The 22,664-nt window shown below is 32.9% G+C and overlaps 2 protein-coding genes across 2 annotated transcripts; both read left to right on the top strand.

Moving 5' to 3' along the window:
* Positions 1 to 19,598: 19,598 nt before the first annotated feature.
* Positions 19,599 to 19,991, top strand: LOC120139270. The gene has a single exon (XM_039154558.1). The coding sequence runs from the start codon at positions 19,599 to 19,601 to the stop codon at positions 19,989 to 19,991; it is 393 nt and encodes a 130-aa protein (XP_039010489.1).
* Positions 19,992 to 21,564: 1,573 nt separating this feature from the next.
* LOC120139269 (STS14 protein-like) lies at positions 21,565 to 22,032 on the top strand. Its single transcript, XM_039154557.1, has 2 exons — positions 21,565 to 21,814; positions 21,845 to 22,032. Exons 1-2 carry the CDS (start codon positions 21,565 to 21,567, stop codon positions 22,030 to 22,032), a joined length of 438 nt encoding a protein of 145 aa, XP_039010488.1.
* The last annotated feature ends 632 nt before the right edge of the window (positions 22,033 to 22,664 follow it).

Raw genomic sequence — 22,664 nt, 5'->3', positions numbered from 1 at the left:
TTTGCATTGATGTCGATATAAAAGCAAGACATATATATTTATAAGTTCCGTAAGATTTAGTTGCTTACCGTCTGGCCTAACCATTCATGAAAAGTTTCTGTGAATAACTTATGTAGCTCTCGCTGATTAATCTTCGGGAGCGTGCTCGAGATCTCAATACTTCTTTAAACTCACTATAAAGAATATTATGTCGTTAAAAATTGATAATATAAAAGATAAAGAGATTTCATTAGAATTGGGTCTGAAAGACTTACGTGCGAAAGTGATCTATATTGAATCGTGATGGAAAAGAACATATCGGTGTGCTTGTACCCAAGACGTGTCATCTAATGTGCAATTTCAACTTTCCCTATGGTTGACCATAACTTCCAAACAATAATGTGAGTTAAGTCATCAGTACCTAACTCATCATTTCGATTTGGTCTATTCCATCTGTTTCAACATGTTCCAAATATCTAGAGCAAATGTCATACATTCCTCTCCAAATACCCTTCAGCAATTGATCCTTCCGGATAACGCTTATTACGACAATAGACTTCAACTTGCCCAAGACCTATACAAAACAACATACTACGTAAATACATTTTATTCAAATGTATAATCAGTAGTAATTTGAAACGTGTAATTCAATTAACACCTCTCTAGGGTACATCCATCGATAGAAACGGGCCACCAACCCTTGCTTCGTGAGGAAGATGAATTAACAGATGCACCATAATTGTGAAGAAGAAGGCGGAAATATCTTCTCCAAGTTGCATAAAGTCAAGGCAACTCGATCTTGTAGTTTATCAAGTTCTTCAACCATTAGAACTTTCCCACATATGGCTTTCATTATATTAGAAAGTTCAATGATACAAGACGTCACCTTACTCGACATGCAACTGCGAACAGCTACTGGTAGTAAATCTTGCATTAATATGTGATAATCATGAGACTTTAAACCATAAAGTCTTCGATCTTAACACTAACACATCGAGAAATGTTTGATGCATACCATCTGGGACCTTTATATCCTTCAACACGTGCAAAACACTTCTTTTTCTTTCTTCGAAAGAGAAAAAATAGAAGGCGGCAAGAAATTTTCCATTCGGACGTAATTGCGGATGAAGATCATGTCAATTCCCATGTCTACTAAGTCAAGTCGACTCTTAAGATTATCTTTAGATTTTCTGCCATCATTCAAAATGGTCCCGATAATATTCTCACAGATTCTTCTCAATATGCTTACATCAAGATTATGTCTCAAAATCTGTTTTTCCAATAAGGCAACTCGAAGAATATACTCCTCTTTTTCCACAAGTCTACCTCATTTGGATCATCCTCTTCATCATACTCATCATCAGTTTGTTCATCAACTTCAAGCTCTTCATTGACCTGTTTTGCCTTTTTCTTTGATCGTGTACTAGTGGATTCATCTTTCCATAAGTAAAATTGATATTTTTCAACATTTTGAATTTCAGAGCCGGTTGTTTGGTCAGGAGCATTTCGAAAACTCTTCATCACCATCAAACATATTCTTTTGACATCTAAATCTATGATTATCAGGTAACCACCGACGATGTCCCATATAAGAGAACTTTTTTCCATTAACCAACCACTTCGAACATGTTTGTGCAGCACAACAAGGACAAGCATAACGACCTTTGGTACTCCAACAGATAAATTTGCATACGCAGGAAAATCATTAATTGTCCATAATAAAGTAGCGCGTAAATTAAAGTTCTCCTTTGTCAACACATCGTACGTTTCGACCCTTCCCATAATGTTTCAACTCTGCAATTAGCGGCTGCATGTAAATATCAATATCATTTCCGGGGCCTTTCTCACCGGGGATTATCATGGATAAGATGAAAGATGATTGTTTCATGCAAAATCCAGGGAGGCAAATTGTATGGAACAAGTACAACAGGCCAAGTACTATACGAAGTACTCATGAGTTTGAAAGGATTAAACCCATCAGTTGCAAGACCGAGCCTGACATTTCGAGGATCTCTCGCAAAACTTGGATACTTGTTGTCAAATGACTTCCAAGCTAAAGAATCTGCAGGATGCCGTAATAATCCATCATCGGTTCTGCCATCATGATGCCACCTCATAGACTCAGCAATCTTGGAGGACATAAACAATCTTTGTAGCCTAGGTATGAGAGGAAAATATCGCAGAATCTTGATCGGTTTCTTTCTTGATCGTGCTTGAGCTTCATCCTCAGTAACATTTCTGCCTCTCTAGTAATCCATCGAGATTTTCCGCATACATGACAAGACTCCTGATTTTTTTGATCACCCCAATATAACATACAATCATTCGGACAACTATGAATTTTGTCATATCCAAGACCCAAATCTTTGATCATTTTCTTCATATCTTTGCATGATTGAGGGATTTTTGCAAAAGGAAACACTTCCCTAGTAACTCCAACAATTGCGTAAAGGAGTTACCAGTCCACCCTCCCAGGCATTTTAAGTGGAAAAGACGAATGCAGAAAGAAAGCTTTGAAAACTTTGATCCCTCATAAAGTTGTTCATTCATTTCATTCAGCAACTTGTAAAACTTTGCCGCTTCTCCATTTGGCTCTTCATCACATCCACTTCTTCCAATCTCAGTGAATCATTAACATCATCCTGACAATAATTTTCTGTATCATACGATGATGGCATATTAAATGCATCTCGTAATATCCCTTCCATGTCATCTTCTCTAAAAGTTGGATGGGGAGAAGGAGCACGATAAGTCGAGTAACTCGTGGAAGCATCTATCTATACAATCTCTCCATGAAAGATCCATTTTCTATACCCCCGAACAAATCCAAAAATTACTAGATGCTCGTACACAACTTCACGAATGTGCCAATTAATGTTCACACAATTCTTACAAGGGCAAAGAATCATATTTTCTTGGCTTGCATTCAGAAAAGCTAAATTTAGAAAGTTTTCGACTCCATTTCGATATTCGACGCTTACCCTTGAGAATCCATCCAACTCTTATCCATTTCGTATTTCTGGAGTTTCAATTTCAAATGTTAATTGCTAATAATATAGATAAAATTAGAACCTAAACAGAAGCATTAAATTATCATATTTAGTGCATAATAATATTTGCATAGTATAAAACTAATCACTCATAAATTATACAACTTTTAAATTGATAAAATTGTATGGGAGCAAATGTATCTCAGTTAATTATAAAAATTATAACAAGAATTATATACAACTGCATACTATAACTAAATACTTACACATGTTTCATCGAAATGTAGCATTTACATCTAAACAGACTCATTTTTCATTGTTACAGAGAGAGGCATTAAGAACTTAGAACGAAATAAAACCCTTCCCACAACCGTGTTAAGATCTATAAAACTTTTTACTTACATTTTGAGCAAACAAAGCTTATCATGCAACCAAAAAATCTTTGTTAACAACAATGCAACAATAAAATAATTAGACTTTCCAGTTTTCCATGAAACATTAGCTTATTAGCAGCAAAATCCGAAAAGAAGGATGTGTTATGTAGTTTTCAAGCCTACCTTTGCTTACACCACAAAAGTCACTCAACAAACGAGTAGCAAAAGCTCATGTACATACTGTTCCCCTCTCAGATTTCTATGGTGAAAGGTGGCCTGCCCACTTGCCCCTAATCAGCTCCAACCAAAATTGCTTTGTAACTATTGTTGACATGATATTTTTATCATCTCTCTACGCCAATTGGTAGCAAAAAACATCATTGTCATCTCATGTATAGTGGCATCCATGCAATTCCATTTAATAATTAAAAGTCATGTAAAATAACCCTAAAAAAGGGCCATTTCTCTCAAATAGATGATCAACTTAAAGACAAACTTAAAGCTACCTAATATCAAATAACCCTAATTTGTAGTTTTATCATCTCTACATAAATGTTATTTTATTCGAAAAAAGTAAAAAGTTTCTAAAACCCAATATTTGCAGTGAGATTGATCATTAAAGTTCAAACAAACATAATGATAAAAAGGGAATCTCTCAAATAGATGATCAAATTTCTAAACTCGTCACCAACAGTTACTAAGAGCAAAAAAGTCCAGCAGTTACTAATTTGCATGGCATGGCTGCATGATCAAGTTTCTAAAACCCAATATTTGCAGTAAAGATGTAAAACCCAAGATTGCATTCAATTCAACAATCTCCAAATTTTAAGCAGAAACTGTCTAGCATCAATAATCACAATGTTATGTATGATTAAATGACACCCCGAGATGAAATCGTTGAACTCTTTAACACCCCGACCCTCTCTTAACCAATGCTCCATGACCTCTGATATTCCAGTCCAAACAAATCATTTTACAAAACTCAATGCATCATAACGGGAGTTTACTTTGAATCTAGCAAAAACCGAAACCTCTCTTAACCAAACTACACTCAATGAAGTTACCGACATGGGATTTGGACTAAATTACTCAACAAAGCTTGCCAAGAGTTCCTAAACTATGGAAATAAATGCAAGAAAAGAGACCATTATGTATAATTTACTTCAACTCATGATGAATGTTACCAACAAGACAAACAAGTATGCGAATGTATCATACAAGCTCAAAATGTCAGCAGGTTATTCAACCTGAAGCAAATACTTCGAGTTAGCAAATCACTTCAATATCATAACTAAATTCTTGCATACCAAATCATACATACATTGGTCATGTACTTCCAATTAAAACCAGATTCTAATCATTAGCATGTTTAAACCAGCTTTTTCATCAATGAAGCTAATGTCATGTGCAATACAGAGCTCATAAGCACAAAAGCACTTAAAAACATTAGAGAAATACAGACAGTGGAAGTACATATGTGCACTACAGCAAAACTCATAAGCACAAAGCACTTAAAAACATTAGTTTGCTGCTGAATTAGATCGTGTAAAGCGTTGTGATCTTGTGGAAGTTAAAGATTCTAGTAGTGTTAATAAAACCTATGACCTATGGCATATGAGGCTTGGCCATCATGGTCAGTCGGTTCTTGTACAAGCTTGTGAACAAGTTGGATTGTTGTTTCCTTCTCAAAGCAATAGAATTGATAGATTTTGTATAGCTTGTAGAATGGGTAAAGGCCATAAAATGCTTTCAAAAACTCCACAATAGTATATGATAAGCCTTTTCAACTTGTGTTAACTAATGTGTGGGGACCTTCACATATAGCATCGAATGGTTTTCAGTATTATGTCATTTCGATGCATATAGGCATTGTTGGGTCTATTTACTTAAGACTAAGTATCAAGTTCTCCAAACTTTTCAAATGTTATAGTATGGTGAAAACACAATTTGATAAAACATGGAGACAGTGGAAGTACATATGTGCAATACAGAGCTCATAAGCACAAAAGCACTTAAAAACATTAGAAAATGCAGATTTATTCATCAGAACCCTATTTAATGCTAGCATAACCAGGCAGATAAACTTTACTCAAACATTTATCGAACACCTTTTTTGATATTCCGTTAATTTCTTCGAAATTTCTTGGATTTGATTTCCTAATTCATATTCAATAACTGTTAAACAACATTCCCTTAATTACGAAACATCATTCGTGTTCAGTAAAACATTTCGTTCAGTAAAAAACTAATTGCTCGTTAAGTTTGTTAAATTAACTCCACCGAGCATGAGGAAACAAATCCAACCAGGAAAGAAACTAGAACCCTATGAAGCTTCGAATAGACTAAGAGAACAAAAATTGAACAGAGTTTACTAACCTTTGAACAAAGATCTGAAGGCCTGCCAAAAATTGAGTCACCAATGAGCTTTGCCAAATCTGGATTCCCTCGTTGAAAACTTTCGTTGGAGGTTTAACGACAAGAACCCTACTGAAATTTGAGGAGGAATAAACTGCAATGGTTGGTCTTCTCCAACCGCAAACAAATGCCTGTAACTCAGTTTCCCTGACCCAGCACCGACTTCCAAAGAACGAGAATCAAAATGGGAAAAGGAAATCTAGAAAGAAAATAAACAAGTGATAGATCAACTAACCGTTTGTTCACAAAATTATAATTCGTAATGAATAGATATGGAGAATCAAAATGAAGAGAAGATGTTGTATATACTAATCGTTTGTTCTCGCACTGCTAATTCGAGGAAGAAGATTTGGGGATAAAACAAATAAGGGGTTCGGGCTGAGCAATTAGGGATATCTGATAAATTAAAGGACAATTGTGGCGTTTATATTAAAAACGCAAAATAACTACTCTATTGCTGCGTTTTTACTAAAACGCCACTAAGGAACTATTCTATTGCGGCGTTTTAGGAACAAACGCCACTATATGTGTAATATTTGCGGCGTTTTTTGTCAAAACGCCGCCAATTTACCGCTCTATTGCGGCGTTTTGACTCAATCGCCGCAAAATTTATACTCTATTGTGGCGTTTGTGGTAAAAATGCTGCCAGTTTACCACTATATTGCGGCGTTTTGGCTAAATCGCCGCAAAATTTATAATCTATTGAAGCGTTTGTGATATAAACGCCGCTAATTTAGCACCCCTATTGCGGTTTTTCTAAAAACGCCGCAATATGTCAATTATATTGCAGCGTTTTTACTAAAAACGCCGCTAAAAGTATCAATTAGTGGCGCTACGATTGTAAACGCTGTTATATGTTTTAACTTTTGTGGCATTTTCTCTCCAAACGCCGCTAAAAACGACGCTACATATCAGTTTTGCTGTAGTGTTGATTCATATGTTCTGATCAAATTTCAAAGGTCACATCGAACAACGATACAGGAGTTATTTGTAACTCCTTGAAATCAATAATTGAATATATCCTCTAATATCTAAATGAATCGCTTTGCTGACATTCAATCTGCAAGTAGAAAGCGATATTAAAATACAACTGATTCCCCAAGGTCTAATGAAGTTTTCTCTAGAATCTCAAAGTAAATTAGGATCTTTATCAAATATGATCAAAGTTGGTGCACCGTTGAGCCGTACAATTTCCTTGATGTACAATTGAGTCAATTCCCTTGGGTGAAATTCATACTTACAGACAAAAAATATAAGGTCTTAATCAATCGATCCATAATTACTCCTACGACATTATATCTACACTGAGTTATAAGCAATTCTGACAAAAATCCATACTCACCTCATCTCATTTCCACTATAAAATCATGAATAGACTAGAACAATCATAAAGAAACCTAATGTTCCATCTTTAACAAGTTGAGAGACCAAATATCTACACACAAACTCAAGCTTTTCATACTCGACCACAAAAAAAAATGTTGACAAAACTCCTAACACATCTCACTACTCTGGGAATGCATGATAAAAGGAAACAGTGTGCCTCTTACAGGACCATATCCCTACATTAATCATCAATTGATACACATAACTAACCCCTGAAATATAAGACATCATCATGGCACAATTTGAAGCTCAAAGTTTTTCTTTACCTTACTCGATTTGACCTGGCCATAATATTATGATAATCGCTTAGCCTTCTTTACTCCTCAAACCAAAGTAGGCTCAATGGGTGAAGCTCGACTAAAATTCCACCAACCTCTAACATACTTAATCTTACGAACAATGCTCAAAGATCTGACATTGATTTTTGACTTAGTGCTTGATCATTATATTGGCTTTAGTAGGATGGTAATCAACTTCGTAATTGTAGTCTTTAAGCAACTCAATTCACTTACTTTGACTCGTGTTTAGTTTTTCTAAGTAAATAATTGAGACTCTTATGATCAGTATATATTTAACATTTATTTCTAAAGAGATAATGCCTTCAAATATTTAATGCGAGAAATTACTACAAAAAGCTTCAAATCATGAGTTGAGCAGTTGTGCTCATGCAATTTAAGCTACCTAGATACATAATCAACTATGTTCCTCTTACATTTGATCACATCTGAGGTCACTTAAGGATGTTTCATTGAACAATACATAATAATTCTCATGCTCATGTTGGGTAAGCAATGGTGCTTCTATTAAAATTACATTTAACCGATTTAAACTCTATTGTCATTCTTCACTCAACTCAAATGAAACTCCTTTTTACACAATTTGATCACAGGTGCTGTAATAATCGAAAATCCTAGGCTGTCTAAAATATCTGATAAGATCAAAGAAGTTTATAAACCACAAAATATTTTTATGGTTTTCAATCAACCACATTTTGATTTTTTGGATCTATATAAATGTCATCCGTAAAAAACACGACCTAGAAAGGTGATCTCATGCGGCCAAAACTCACATTTACTGAATTTGACAAACAATTACCTCTCTCAAAGTGTGTAGAATATAATTGGAAGATCATGCTCATCTTCATATTATAAGTACACAAAAATATTTATTTATCTAATTTTGTTCGACTTTTTTATTAGATTTTATTTTTTTCTTATATAGTCTTTATATGATCTTAAGTAGTTAGTTTTACTTAAATGATTATAAGAAATTGTCTTGATGATATGTTTAATTTATAATTATAATCGTAAATCTTTATATTTAAGATATTTTTTTAAATAAAAATTAATGATTTTTATAAAAAATAAAGTAATCATTGACACACTAATGATAAAAGTTAAATTGCAGTAAAACATAATATGAGTTGCATACACTTTTATTGTGAATTGTGACATGTGTCCTTTCCCAAAAACCAATTAATGTGGACCAAGCCACATAGCCAGAATTTAAATATTTTGAAGAATCATGTGTCATTTTCAGCACCATCATAACCATCATGAGGGATTTGAAAACCAACTTGTGGAGGGGCCAAAATCTTTCATTTTCAGACAATTATATTAATTCAAAAAAATAATTATTTAAATAAATGTGATTCTCCAAAAATTATTTGGAAGAATAACTCTCAAATCGTCCACATAGGACGACCTTGCGGCCTGCAAACAGCGTATTAATCTTCGTATCCTCCAACACGTAAGATACATTCGACGTGGCGCATTTTCCAGGTAAGCTAATAAAAAAATTATGTTGAACTATGTTTTATAATATTTTGATATAACAAATTAAGGTGAAATATTTTGGACTTGATTGAATTTGTTAAAGTTTTCAAAAATAATTCAAAGTCTATTAAACTAGAATTTGAGTACAAAACAGTTTTCTGAGTACGTAGTACCGATATTGTTCTTAAAGTATCAATAATATATGAACAATACCGATACCATAGGTAAGAAAGTATCGATACTCTCTAGGTAGTATCGATACTACCAGTTATTTTTCAAATTGTTCAAATTTCAGAATGGAAAATAGGTATCGATATTCAAGGGGGTACCGGTACTACTTTACACAGTAGTATCAATACCATGAGCATAGTATCGATACTGGTCAAGCCCAACAGTCTTTAACGAATAGTTTATTTAATATTACAAAGGTAGTACCGATACTTATTAAAGGAGTACCGATACTCTCTGTCTTGGGTAGTTTTATTTTGTAGAAAATTAATCCCCAACGCTTCAAAACATCCTAACCGCTAGAAACGACCATAAACGCATTCCAACTCATAAAAACAAGTTAAGGACACTTGAAGAAGGTTACTAACACTTATCCAAGCTCAAACACAAGAGAAAAAGTTTTTCAATCTTTATTTTCTTTCTCTTGTAAATATTTTTGTTTTGAGCTTAATTGTATATCCTTAGGTATTGTTTTGTGAGCTTAATTATTGTAAACACCCTGCCTTTAAGATGTTTCTTGTTTACATTTCTTATCATTTGTAAAAGGGATTGGTTCTATCTTATCCTTTGAAAACTAGGGAGTTATAAAAGTTATCTCTTTATCCTTGAAAAAGAAAGAACAAGTTAGTGAATTTGTTAGAAAAATCCTTAGTGAGGAGCTAAGGTGGAAGTAGACTTGGTTGAGAAGTCGAACCACTATAAATCCTTGAGCAAATTGTTACATCTTTTTACTCCTTACTCCCTAATCTCAAAGCCAATTCACCCCTTTTTGGACAATCATTCGGTTGTCAATTGAGCTTCATCGAAAATCCCAACAATTGGTATAAGAGCTTGACTCATTAGAAGGTTTAACAACCTTGAGACGATCCTTGAAGAAGCTCTATCCATTTTCGACACAACTGAGAAGATGGCTTCCACCTTCGGCTCGTTCCACATGAAAGATTACCAACCGATCGACAAGCCTTCATACTTCAATAGAGCCGAAGAAAAATTAATGAAGCTATTCATCCAATCCAATGATCTTGATGCATGGTAGATGATCGAGAACGGCTATTTTCTCCAAAAAAAGAAGATGAATGAGTGGAGTGCCCTAGAACAGAATAAAGCTCAACAATATGATAAGGTCATGCCATGTTGTTTTGTGTATTTGGTCTCAACGTTTTATAAGGAGTTTATTCTTGTTTAAATGCCAATGAGCTTTGGAATAAGCTCGAAGAGATTCATGGAAACAAGAAAGAAGAACCAACAAAGGTGATGTGCTTAACGACTCTTGAAAAGGCCAAGGCATCTTCTAACTCAAATGAATTAAATTCATAATTTTTTGATGAGTTACAAGATGCTTATGAATTATATTTGGAATTTAAGACCGAATTCCAAATATAAGAAATTAATTTCAATATTTAAAATTGAAAATGATTTTCTTTTGAAAGAAAGTTGGATTTTGAAAAGCAAAATGAAATTTTGAAAAATAATTTTGAGCTTTCAAAATCAAAATCAATGATTGGAAAACAATCTTGCTTTTAAAGTTAAGCTTGAAAACTTAACAAAGGAAAAAGAATAATTTCTCAAATCAGTTTATCATATTTAAAAATGGAAAAATGCTCACATTGTCATTTCCATGGTCATTTGGAACATACTTGTCCTTTAAAGAAAGGAAAACGTTTTAAAATTAAACAAATATGGGTTCCAAAGGGAACAAGGGGCATTGAAACTAACGTCCAAGGATCCAAAGCAATTTGGATACTAAAATCCAAATGAATGTCTTTTGTAGGTGTGTGAGAGCAATCTTGATTTTAAAGTTAAGCTTAATGCTTTTGTTTTGATTAATTGGTTGCCTATTTGTTGTATGCATGTATGAGTTTTGATTTTAAATAATTTTATGGTTTTCACCTCATGTTTGTTGAAAAGTGTATTATGATGGACATTTTAAAGTTTTAATGATTTTTCATAATTTAGTTCGTCATAATGATTTTTGTCAAAATTGATTTAATGCTTTGATTTTACAAATTTTAATTTTGACCTTAATTTAAATGATTGTGCATGTGATTTATTGCAAATGATATCTCTCTAACAATGGATATCAATTTTTCAAATGCATAACATTTTTGGATAGCTTTATGCACATGCACTTAAATTCAACAATTGACATTGCATAAAGTTATTAGCCTTAGATATATTGAATTTCATGTGCTACTAACATGTTTGTTAATCTTTGTTCAAATTCAATGTTTTTTAAGTGTCAAGTTTTTAAAGTCAAATTTTTTGTTGGAATGCATTTATTGCGTGAGCTTTGATTTTTCAAATGATTTTATGCTAAAATTTACCACCTAGTCTCCAATGTTATTTTGAACTTTAAAGTTGAATTATTTTTTATATAACAAAAAAGAGGGAGAAGTATAGGTTTGAAAAATTCAATTTCAAGAATGAAAAAGGGGGAGCTTTAATATTTTCAAATATTTTTCTTTTTCATGAACATTTTATTAAGGGGGAGTTTTGCCAAAAGAATAATTTTTCAAATGTTTTGTTATATCAAAAAGGGGAGATTGTTGAACTATGTTTTATAATATTTTGATGTAACAAATTAAGGCAAAATGTTTTTGGATTTGATTGAATTTGTTCAAAGTTTTCAAAAATAATTCAAATTCTATTAAACTAAAATTTGAGCACAAAATCGTTTTCTGAGTACGTAGTACCGATACTGTTCTTACAGTATCAATACTATATGAACAATACCGATACTGTTCATGTGGTACCGATACCAAGGTAAAAGAAGTACTACCAGTTGTTTTCCAAATTGCTCAAATTCCAGAATGCAAAATAGGTATCGATATTCAAGAGGGTACCGATACTACTTTACACAGTAGTATCGATACCATAAGCATAGTATCGATACTAGTCAAGCCCAATTGTCTTTAATGGCTAGTTTATTTAAATATTACAAAGGTAGTATCAACTCCTTGTCCTAAGCAATTTTATTTTGCAAAAAATTAATCTCCAACTGCTCCAAAACATCCCCAATGGCTAGAAACGACCACAAACTCATTCCAACTTATAAAAACAAGTTGATGACACTTGAATAAAGTTACCAATACCTATCCAACAATCAAAGACAAGAGAAAAGATTTTCAATCTTTATTTTCTTTCGCTTGTAAATATTTGTGTTTTGAGCTTAATTGTATATCCTTTACATTTCTTATCCTTTGTAAAGGGGATTGGTTCTAGCTTAGCCTTTGAAAAGCTAGGGAGTTGGAAAGGTTATCTCTTTATAATGGAAAAGAAACAAATGACTGAATTTGTTAGAAAATCCTTAGTGAGGAGTAAGGTAGTGGATGTTGACTTGGTTGAGAAGTCGAACCACTATAAATCATTGAGCAAATTGTTACATCTTTTTACTCCTTACACCCTAATCTCAAAAAGCCAATTCACCACCTCTTGGCAAATCATTCGGTTGTCAATTGAGCTTCAGCGAAAATCCCAATAAATTGGATAAAATGACCTCGAGCATTGCAAAGCGTGATGTAGCCTTTATGATAAAAATATTACAATATTTATGGGGACCTCGCGGCTTGCAAAGCATGAGGAAAGTAGATTCCCTTACCCTCTCTTTAGTGTCCATAGCCTTGTTCAGATAATATTTCTAGGTGGGAAACTGAATTTTTTAAATTTAATTATAAATGCGTAGTGTTGCAATTTATCTTTAAGGTGACTATAATATCATATATAAGACATTTTAAGTGGGGGTAATGACATTGAAAATGGTTATAAATTGGATTTGTAAAGGAAAAAGAAAAAAAAATGGTTTGATAGACATATTGGGAGGTGCATGAAATCAAAAGAAATTGAAAATAAGTAATATGTGTTGTTAATTAAAAAAAAAATAATGCACAAAGCCCATTTAATTGATACGTGGGCTTGAACGATTGGGACATTTGCTCTTTGTGTGTCCGGAATTCCTACATTAGAGCATAATTTCGGTTGTCCGGTTCTTTCTTGTGTTCGACCAAATCCTCGTCACAAAAATTCGGGTTGACCGTGGGACCCATGTTTTTCGTCGTAGTGCAAATCTGACCGTATTGTAGGTTTATCATCAGCTTCATCCGTATCCCATTCATTTCCAATGGGAGAGAACTCGTATTCATAAACTTTGAATATAATTTCAAGTAAGTAAATCCGATCAACGAATTTCATGTAGGGTATTCGAACAGAAGCGCAATAACAATGATGTGCGCACATGGGTATTTGAAAGTTTGGAAGAATCCGCACTCGCATGTTTTTTCTCATAAATTAATCATTTATGCGTTGTGTTGTATGCCTTCCAATAGACTCGTAAATTCTGATACACAAAATAATGACATTTCGCGAAAGAAGCATATGACACTCTATTTTTATTTTGAGTATTTATAATGTATGTGCTTGATTCAAGTTTTCTTGATATGTATTTTATTGGCTTTTTTAAGATTAATTTTCATAAAAGGTTTTTTTATATATATATATATTATGTTTTATATTAATTTTCAAATAATTTGATATGTATTTTGTTGTACAACTTATACATGTAGTATGAATAACAAAAAAGTATAACAATTAACACATACGTACACCAATGTAAGTATGTACATCTCACAATATTTTGATACCTAAAAATAAACATAATTGTATTAGTGTCAGTATATTTATGTATTTCAAAGAAATAAAAACATATATATATATCTATCTATATATATATTATATATATTATATTAACTTATTTGTTTACATATTTTAAAAATATATAATTAAAAATAATATAATTATATTTTCTATGAACTTTCAAGTAAATATTTTGATTTTAATATTGAAAAATTAACTTGTTAAAAAAGAAAATATATCTCAAGGATAATTTGGTAAATATACATTTTTTATCTTATATTCCTTCAACCAAAGAAAGTAATCTTACATTCTTGTAAACAAAAAACGAAACAACATAATACAACATTCCAATAATATGTTAAATAACATTTTAATATTCCAAAAAATAATCTTACATTTTGTGAACCAATGACCCCTTACAGTTTGGAATGCAATTAAGGATCTCTTCTCAAACTCCACACATCCTTTACTAGGGTGCTTATCGAGCGAATTGTTCGCGAGTTGGGAAGTGCTCGATTCGTATTCATTGAAAAAATTTGTTGCTCGACTCGACTCGTTGCTTGTTAAATTTACCAATTTTTTTTACCTTATTTTCTTAAATATTGGTAAAATCTATTAATAATATAAAACTTAATAAAAACATAAATTAATAAATTTAACAAAAAATTATAAAAAAATGAATGAATCAATTTTAAAGTCTAAACTTCAAGGTAACAATTCGAGTTTCATTAGCTATTTATCGTCTTTTTCATTATCTATTAATAAATTAATAATTTTTTAATGAAATAAAATTTTAAGTTAACTACTAAAAAGGGTATATAAAAAATTAACGAGCTGCTCGTGAACTTATCGAGTTGAGCTGTATTTTGGTCAGCTTAATTCATGAAGGTCTCAAGTCGAGCTCGAGTTCAAATCGATTCAACCCGAGCTGAACTTTTATCGAATTTTGACCGAATCGAGTTCGAACTACTCATAAGCTGTTCAACTTATTAAACGCCCCTATCCTCTGCCCCACTAGATTTTGTTTACCTTGTTTGATTTTGCTTATAATATTCAAGACTTGAACTATCTCGACAAATGCGTTTGGGTCTATCTTGTGTGGGTTCGATTCCAAACGTTTATCTTGAATGGAATATCTCTCTACTAAATCAAAAAAAATAAACTGTGATTATCCGTTTTCTTGTGCTTCAATGTTACAATGTCTCTCCCTTACCGTCGAGGAAACCATCCTCATTTCTCACTACAACTTCAGCCAAATTGATCCCTGAGATTGTGTATGTTAACAGAGGAAGGTTGAAAAATGTGATGAAATCTCGGTCTTAGATAAACAGATTCTTCCTTTTAAAATGTGTTACTTTTTTTTTTGGTATCAACATTGTAACACCCCTAACCCATACCTGACCCGAATATGAATCCGAGGTGTCACATTAACTTTTCAAATCATAGATAATTAGCAAATAAGGACAATTTAAATTTTTACTCATAAATAACAGGTGGAAATCCTTAGTTTAAAATAAAATAACAAATTCACATTCATACTTACATAAAAGCTTTAATAATTTACATAAATACAAAACATACGAGTTTACAAAATAGACCAGAGTATTTCCAATTAAACGTATAATACATGCCAACAGTTTACACAATTTCAGAAAACCTACATTCAATTGGTCTTGATCTGATCTTCCAGGTAGTACACTATCCTCTCCTAGCTTTAATCTTTCGATTTTTTCAACCCTACACGTGAGGAAATCACACGCTAAATCGATGACTTAGTGAGGCAAATACTAAGAGTACTAAACTTTATAAACGAAATCTTTATTTGTTTTGATCGAAACATTTCATAAAGAATTCCAAATGATTTTACAGAACATGAGGGTATATTTTTGTATATTATTCATTGTATATAACTTTGTTTCCAAATGCCCAACGTATACTACTAAGAACTCTAGGTATTTGAGTATATTGAGGTTGTGCACTAATGTTGTCACCACATCTCGTAATTTGCACCGAAGTGCCACATAATTGTCCCGAAGGACCACATAGAACCCTCGACACTTGGCATGCCAACTATACCTCTAATCCTCATACATATACCTTGAGCTTTTAACCACGTAATTATTTATCATTCATTATTCAAAGTATCTCTTATTCACATATGCTCTTTCACATTGAGTCTTTTCGGATACACATGTTCAAATATATCATTTCCATAATCATATACACATAATCATAAAACATATCTTATATAAGATAATTTAAATAAAACATTGTAACATATAACATAAAAGAAATTGAAAGGTTTTCGATCGAAAACACTAAGGTTGGCTTATCGCAAGCCTTCCTCAATTCTAATATGAAACCGAGAAGTTGCACTTAACGAAGTCCTTAATACTTTTGGATTGAAACTTATAATGTCGAGCTGACCGGAGGTTGATTATGTTCAACAACTACACAAAACAATCGAAAATCAATATCATACTTCAAGTTACTTATATCCAATCATAATAACTTAAGCTGAAAGAAACACTTAATTTCTCATTTTATGCTTAGTAGTATCGGTACTACCATTACAGTACCAATACTTCCCTTCAATGGTATTGATACCCCCTATGGTACCGATACCATTTTGACGTTTCGGAAATTTATCTTGAAAATGGTATCGATACTCCCATTTCAGTATCGATACCCTCCTCAACCAGTAGCGATACCACCCTAAGAATACCATTGATTTTAGCCTTGAAGTATCGGCACTGTTCTTCCAATACCGATACCCCAAGCCCAGAATTGTCATTTTCAATTAAAAAATCAACCAAAAGCTTCCTAACTCTCTTGCTTTTGATCCCTCATTAAGCCTTTAAACTCAAACTTATACATCCAAACCAACTTGTCTTCATTTACAACTCCCTATCATACAAAATCTCATTAGAACACTTACATCTAAAAATCATATCATGTTTTCAACCAAGTTCTTAATCATTTCTATTACTCCTAATTCTTTAGTTTGCTTATTGACAAGTCAAATTCATCACTAGAACTCCAGAAACTACACTATACGAAATATTCATTTCAATACCCATTTTACAAATCCCTTTCTAATACACTCATCTTGTTCTTTTAATCCATTACAAGCTTTCCTTAAGCTTTTATAACACCCAAGCTATCAACACCAACCAAATAATTTAGAAACCAACAAAAATCATAGAACTTACCTTTGCAATGGCTTCCACGGGCAAGGAGAAAGAAGATAGAAATGTTTCCAGACTTTTCCCCTTCTATTCCACGTGTTATATCCCTTAAAAGAGAGAAGAAGATAGAATCTTTCAGGTGAAAAGACCATATTTCCCTTCCACTAATCCAAATTTAAGATCAAGCCATGACCGAAAATTTCCACAATAAGTCCTTGAATTTTCAAATTATTCTAATTAAACCACTAAATTTTGAGTTCTTACATTCTGGTCACTGACCCGATAAGTGGAATGTTACAAGCATGTCTTGAACTGAATTATTAATTATTAGGAGGGTCTAGAAATGTAATATCTCTAAATGCAATTTAGACTTTGTGACGGGTATTTAGAATATTATTGATCGAATTTATTTGTTGTCGGGTTTAGAGACAAGTTAGAATCAAATATTAAGATATTAGATTATTTTAAATTAAAAGAAAATGATTTTATTAAATATTTAAATATGAAAATTAAGAAAAACAAAAATCTTATCTAACAAATATTTGAAAAGAAAACCTAGTTTGCAATTATACTAAAAAAAATTGAGAGGAACAATCTCAACCACTTAAAAACTTCGTCTCACACCAAATAATTTATCAAAAAGTGAAGTTTTTACTACTAAAATCACATAATGAGTTGGTGATGATCAAAGATGTTATTGAATATAAGTTGGGCAGTCTCCAAGTTTGATATTTGGGACTGCCCTTGGTAACAATAACAAATCACTCTCTCTTACGTAAAGTTGTCAGAGCACGATTAACCTTTGAATTTGAAATCATTGCTATATACTTGGTATTGACCATAATCACAAGAACATTATGTAGTCTGACTAAGAGGGGAAAAGGTTAAGGATTTATCCACTATGAGATATCACGTTGTTCAATGACTCCTAGATGGTGTCAGAGTAAAGGATCGTCAATAAGGACGTATTCTTATCCAAGATTTGTATCATTTGATGATGTCATGTGAATCACTAGAAATATGTGAAGTATATGACTATCCCAATAACAAAAGTTTCTTAAGGGGATTGGAGCAGGATACCATAAGACAAAAAATCTTTCTAAAATATTCAAAAATCTAGAAATAGAAATAGAAAATTTAAAATTTTAATCTTTTTATAAAAAAAATAAAGAATGCAAAATTTTTATTTTTTTCTCTTCCCTTTTAATACACCAAACTAAAATTAATTTTTTTAAAAAATAATATATATATATATATATATATATAATTACTGTATATAGGAGAGCAATAGATCCGCCCCTGCTTGGTGACTAGACTATTGTCGGAGGACTTCTTGAAAAAGTGAAGAATACAATCACATTGGGCATCAAGACTCGAACTAATTTATTCTGTCATTTTAATTTGCAAAACTCTTTTGTGCAGGTAGTTTACATTGCCTATATCTATTCTTAAGAATATTTCTCAGCTTTGTACCAGGTTCTTATGAAAAAGGAAGAGATGTTTTAGCTCAAGACGTCGAAGTTAAATGAAGTTAGGCCTAGGGCTGTAAACGAACCGAGCTCAGCTCGACTCGAAAACTCTAAATAGAGTTTGATTCGACTCGAAAATTCGCGAGCTTATAATTTTCATGTTCGACTTGAACTCAAAATCATAATTGAAGCTCGTAAAAGCTCGAAAAAAACTCAAAATGAAAAAAAATCTTGAACTTAACTCGATTGAAGCTCAAATTCAAATTCGAACCTGAACGTTAAATACATAAAAACTTTATCCTGCATTTTTAAAAAAAATCAACACATAAATATTAATGATATGTTTTTGCCCTTATAATTTTATAAGTTCACCTCTAAGATTTTAAAAGTTCATCCTCTTGACATAAGATTCTGCGCCTGTCATTGATTAAGGACATTGTTCCTAGTAGGGGTATGCCCAGAGATAAATTGCTCTGTAAAATTGGAAGGACTGAGATTCTTGAGCTATGCAGGTTACAAAATGTTCCAGAATGATGACAGAGTGTAGACTGTAGTGCATTGGATGAATTCAAAATTAAAAGGGGGAAGTTTTATCTGTCATTTTGATATTGGCGTGGATTGCTATGATATATTTTATATGGCAATTTGCAGCTCAATCTTATGATGAAAGCTGAAATCAATAGTATTAGCAGCATCAAATGAATGGAGTCGATTCTCATAAATATATAGCCGGCAGAGTTGGTTGTATGATCAAGAATTCAATTCTTCTGTAACTTAATCCCTGCAATGCTTAAATCAAGTTCACATGTTTTCATGTAAACAGGTTGGCAATTTGCTTTGCTTAAATCCGACTTAATAATTAAAACACCCAAAGCTGCACCTTCAATTTTGTGAAGAAAAAGATTAAAAAAAAAAAAAACTTGTCCGCCGGAAAGAAAATAATTTCAAACAATAGTACAAACTTGGAAATACGACAAATAAATAGATCATCTAATTGTCTTTGTTTTTTTTTCTATTTTATTATTGGTAGCATTAATATATTTGTTATCCAGGCACATTAGCAAGATTCAGTAATGCCAAAACCTGACGATATAAATGTAACCAATACTCAACACTACTCATTCCCGACGCAGGAAAAAAAGAAGCAGCGGCAAAAGAAGGCAAAATGGGTGCGTGTGCTTCGTCAACCTCAAACTCGAAATCGGAGAAAGCTGGCGGAGGAGGAGCGAGAGGGTCATGGACAGCGGCCAAGGTGGTGGACATGAATGGTGGTGTTCAAGAGCTGAAGCAACCGATCCAAGCCAAGAAAATCATATCCCAGAACCCAAATTGCTTCCTTTGCAGCTCGGAATCCATGAGCATCGGCACTTGCGTGCCCCAAGTCCCCGACGACGAGGAACTCCAACCTGGAAAAATTTACTTCCTGATGCCGCTCTCCCATTCCCATATACCTCTTTCCTTGCCGGACTTGTGTGCTCTTGCCATCAAAGCTAGCTCAGCAACTTACACTGTTGACCTTTGCTCAACTAACTCTAATCCCTTCGAGCTATGCATGTGAGATTTCAATTCAGCCTTTATTTTTCTGCTCGGAAATGTGATTAATCGTAAAAGTTGGTGATTGGTATTTCAGTTTGTTTAGAAAAGTAGCCATCTTGATGAACCATTATTAATTCAACGAGTTATAATGTTTAAACAATAACGGTCCAGCCGATGCTACTATTATTATTGCCCTTTCTTGCGGTGTGTTAATTCAATTTCCCAGTTGCCACCTGCACTTTTACACAATAATGTATAATTTTATGTACTATTAATAAATCAGATAATAATATATTATAATTTAAACTTACTTTTGATAAAAGGCATTATCACATAAAATTATATGTAATTAATATACCAAATATTTATTTTATCTTTAATTAAATTAAATAATTTGAAGATAAAATTAAAGGGATTAAGTTATTGACCCTTGCATCATCATCTACTATCTTATCTACAGAATTTCAATAAGTTAAATCAAGAAAGGATATGATGAAAATGGGATCCAGTGGAACAAGATATTAATTTTTTTAAGTAAGGTCAGAAGATCGAATTCTAATAATTGCGAATAAAGTAAACTGGATTTAGAGAATTATTCTTGCCTCTACAGTATCCTATTCAGATTAATTGATCAAGAGAAGGAATAAATTTGGTTATAAAAAAAATAAGATTACCTAATTTAGGAATCAATTACAAGGTAGAGTAAAAAGGCAAGCTATCACGATTTTAAAAATGTATTAAAATAGACCATAAGAAAATATAAAGCTAACGAATCATTAAACGCGCGTCACATGGAGCAAAGCGTGAGATACAGATCAATGTCAGCAAGGTCACGTGCAAATCGCAATGTTCATTAAAAGAAATCCAAACTCTTTAATTAACCAAGTTGACCAGATCTTAATAAACAAAAATAAATGTAAACTCCACCCTTTTTCCAGTGGCATAAGCCGACCTAATGCCATTCCATTTCCCACGCTTCTCTGCCTACTCAACTATATTTTTTTATTTTGTTTTCTGGGTAACGGTCACCCATCTATTATTTAGTTTCAGGTTTGGTCATTTCATTATTATTTTTTTCAAAATCACATTTGATATTATGTTTTGGTCACCACCATTAAAAAATTAAAAAGGTGATACTGACATATCACCATAAGATAATTTTATGTTATCATTGAAAATTAATTAAAAAATATCACGTTAGTATCAATGTTAATTTTTTAACGAATGATGAGTAAAACAAAAATAATAGTTGAGTGACCAAATAAAAAGTTTACCCTACTTTTTTTTAAAGAATTCTAATTATTTATTACATTAAAAAGTTGTAATCCAAGAATAAAAGTGATTTTACGTGATAAAGTTCGCCCTATCAAATCTAATCTCTTAAGAATAATTATATAAATTAATTAGATTAAATTATAAATCATCGTGTTTAGCATAAATCTTTCATCATCGAATTACAAACGGTCATAATTCGTCTAACTTGTGATGTAATAATTTTTTCCAGCAGATTAGACCCATCCTTGAATGTTCTATAAATTATTTCTATCAACAAAACACTTAACCAGCACTAGTATTATACTATATGCGACAGAGAAATGACGGCCACTATCTTGGTTGCAGTCCTGGTTCTAGCTATTAGCCGTGACGCAATCCAGAGTGTATCTCGTCCGATGGCTCCATCGACGTTGCCAAGCGCAGCCAGGGAATTCCTGGGAGCACACAATCAAGCAAGAGCCGCCGTTGGAGTCGAACCTCTCAAGTGGAGTGCTCAACTGGCGGATGCCACAGACCTCCTCGCGAGATGCCAGAGGAACAAAATGAGTTGTCAGTTTGCCAACCTGAAAGATCACAAGTAAGGAACAAAATGGGTGAAAGAGAAGAGTTATTACGATTATGCAACCAATTCTTGTGCACAAAATCATAGGTGTGGAGTTTATAAGCAAGGGGTTTTGAAGAACTCTACGGAACTGGGGTGTGCTCAAGCTACACGCAAGAACCAAATTAGTTTAACCATTTGTTTCTGTAATCCTCCTGGAAATTATGTAGGAGAAGGACCAAACTAGATTCATGTTAGATATTTACAGCTGCCTGTAGGATCCGATCTATGTTTTTCTGGGTAATATCCTTAATTTGGATCCAAAATAACACTGGCATTTGTTGTTTTTATATGTTTTTGAACTATATATATGAATATTATCCGGTTGGACAGTTTGATTCCGTTTAGAACTCTTCCTGGTTCAAAATTCTCATTTCTTATCTCTTTAATCTTCGTTCTTATTTTATGTAACTGTCTTATCCTTTCGTCATTTCTCCTTGTGGAGCTACGCTGTTATTAGGGAAGACGAATCAAATAAATGAAATCATAGATGGACTTGAGGAATCTATTAAGTCAAATTATGGAGCTTTTAGCGTCACTGAGAGCATTCAACGGATTAATATTTTCCCACTGTCTACCTGGTGCTGCAACGCTGGTCACTGGCACCTTCATTTGTCCCATAAATTCCAGAAAGGTTAAGCTTTGTTTGAAAGAAAACAATGGCACAACAGAATTCACCGGTTCAATCAAAGGCGGTGTTCTCCTCATAGTACTGGACCCTGTCCCTGATTCAGGTATCACACATAGTGTTGGGACCGTCGGCGCACCCCATGACGCAGCGGAAATAAAATTTGACGGTCTCACCAACGATCCAAGTAC

Source organism: Hibiscus syriacus, unplaced genomic scaffold, assembly GCF_006381635.1.
Source record: "Hibiscus syriacus cultivar Baekdansim isolate YM2019G1 unplaced genomic scaffold, ASM638163v2 tig00110733_pilon, whole genome shotgun sequence".
Lineage (NCBI taxonomy): Eukaryota > Viridiplantae > Streptophyta > Magnoliopsida > Malvales > Malvaceae > Hibiscus > Hibiscus syriacus.
This window is presented reverse-complemented; position numbering and strand designations above follow the sequence as displayed.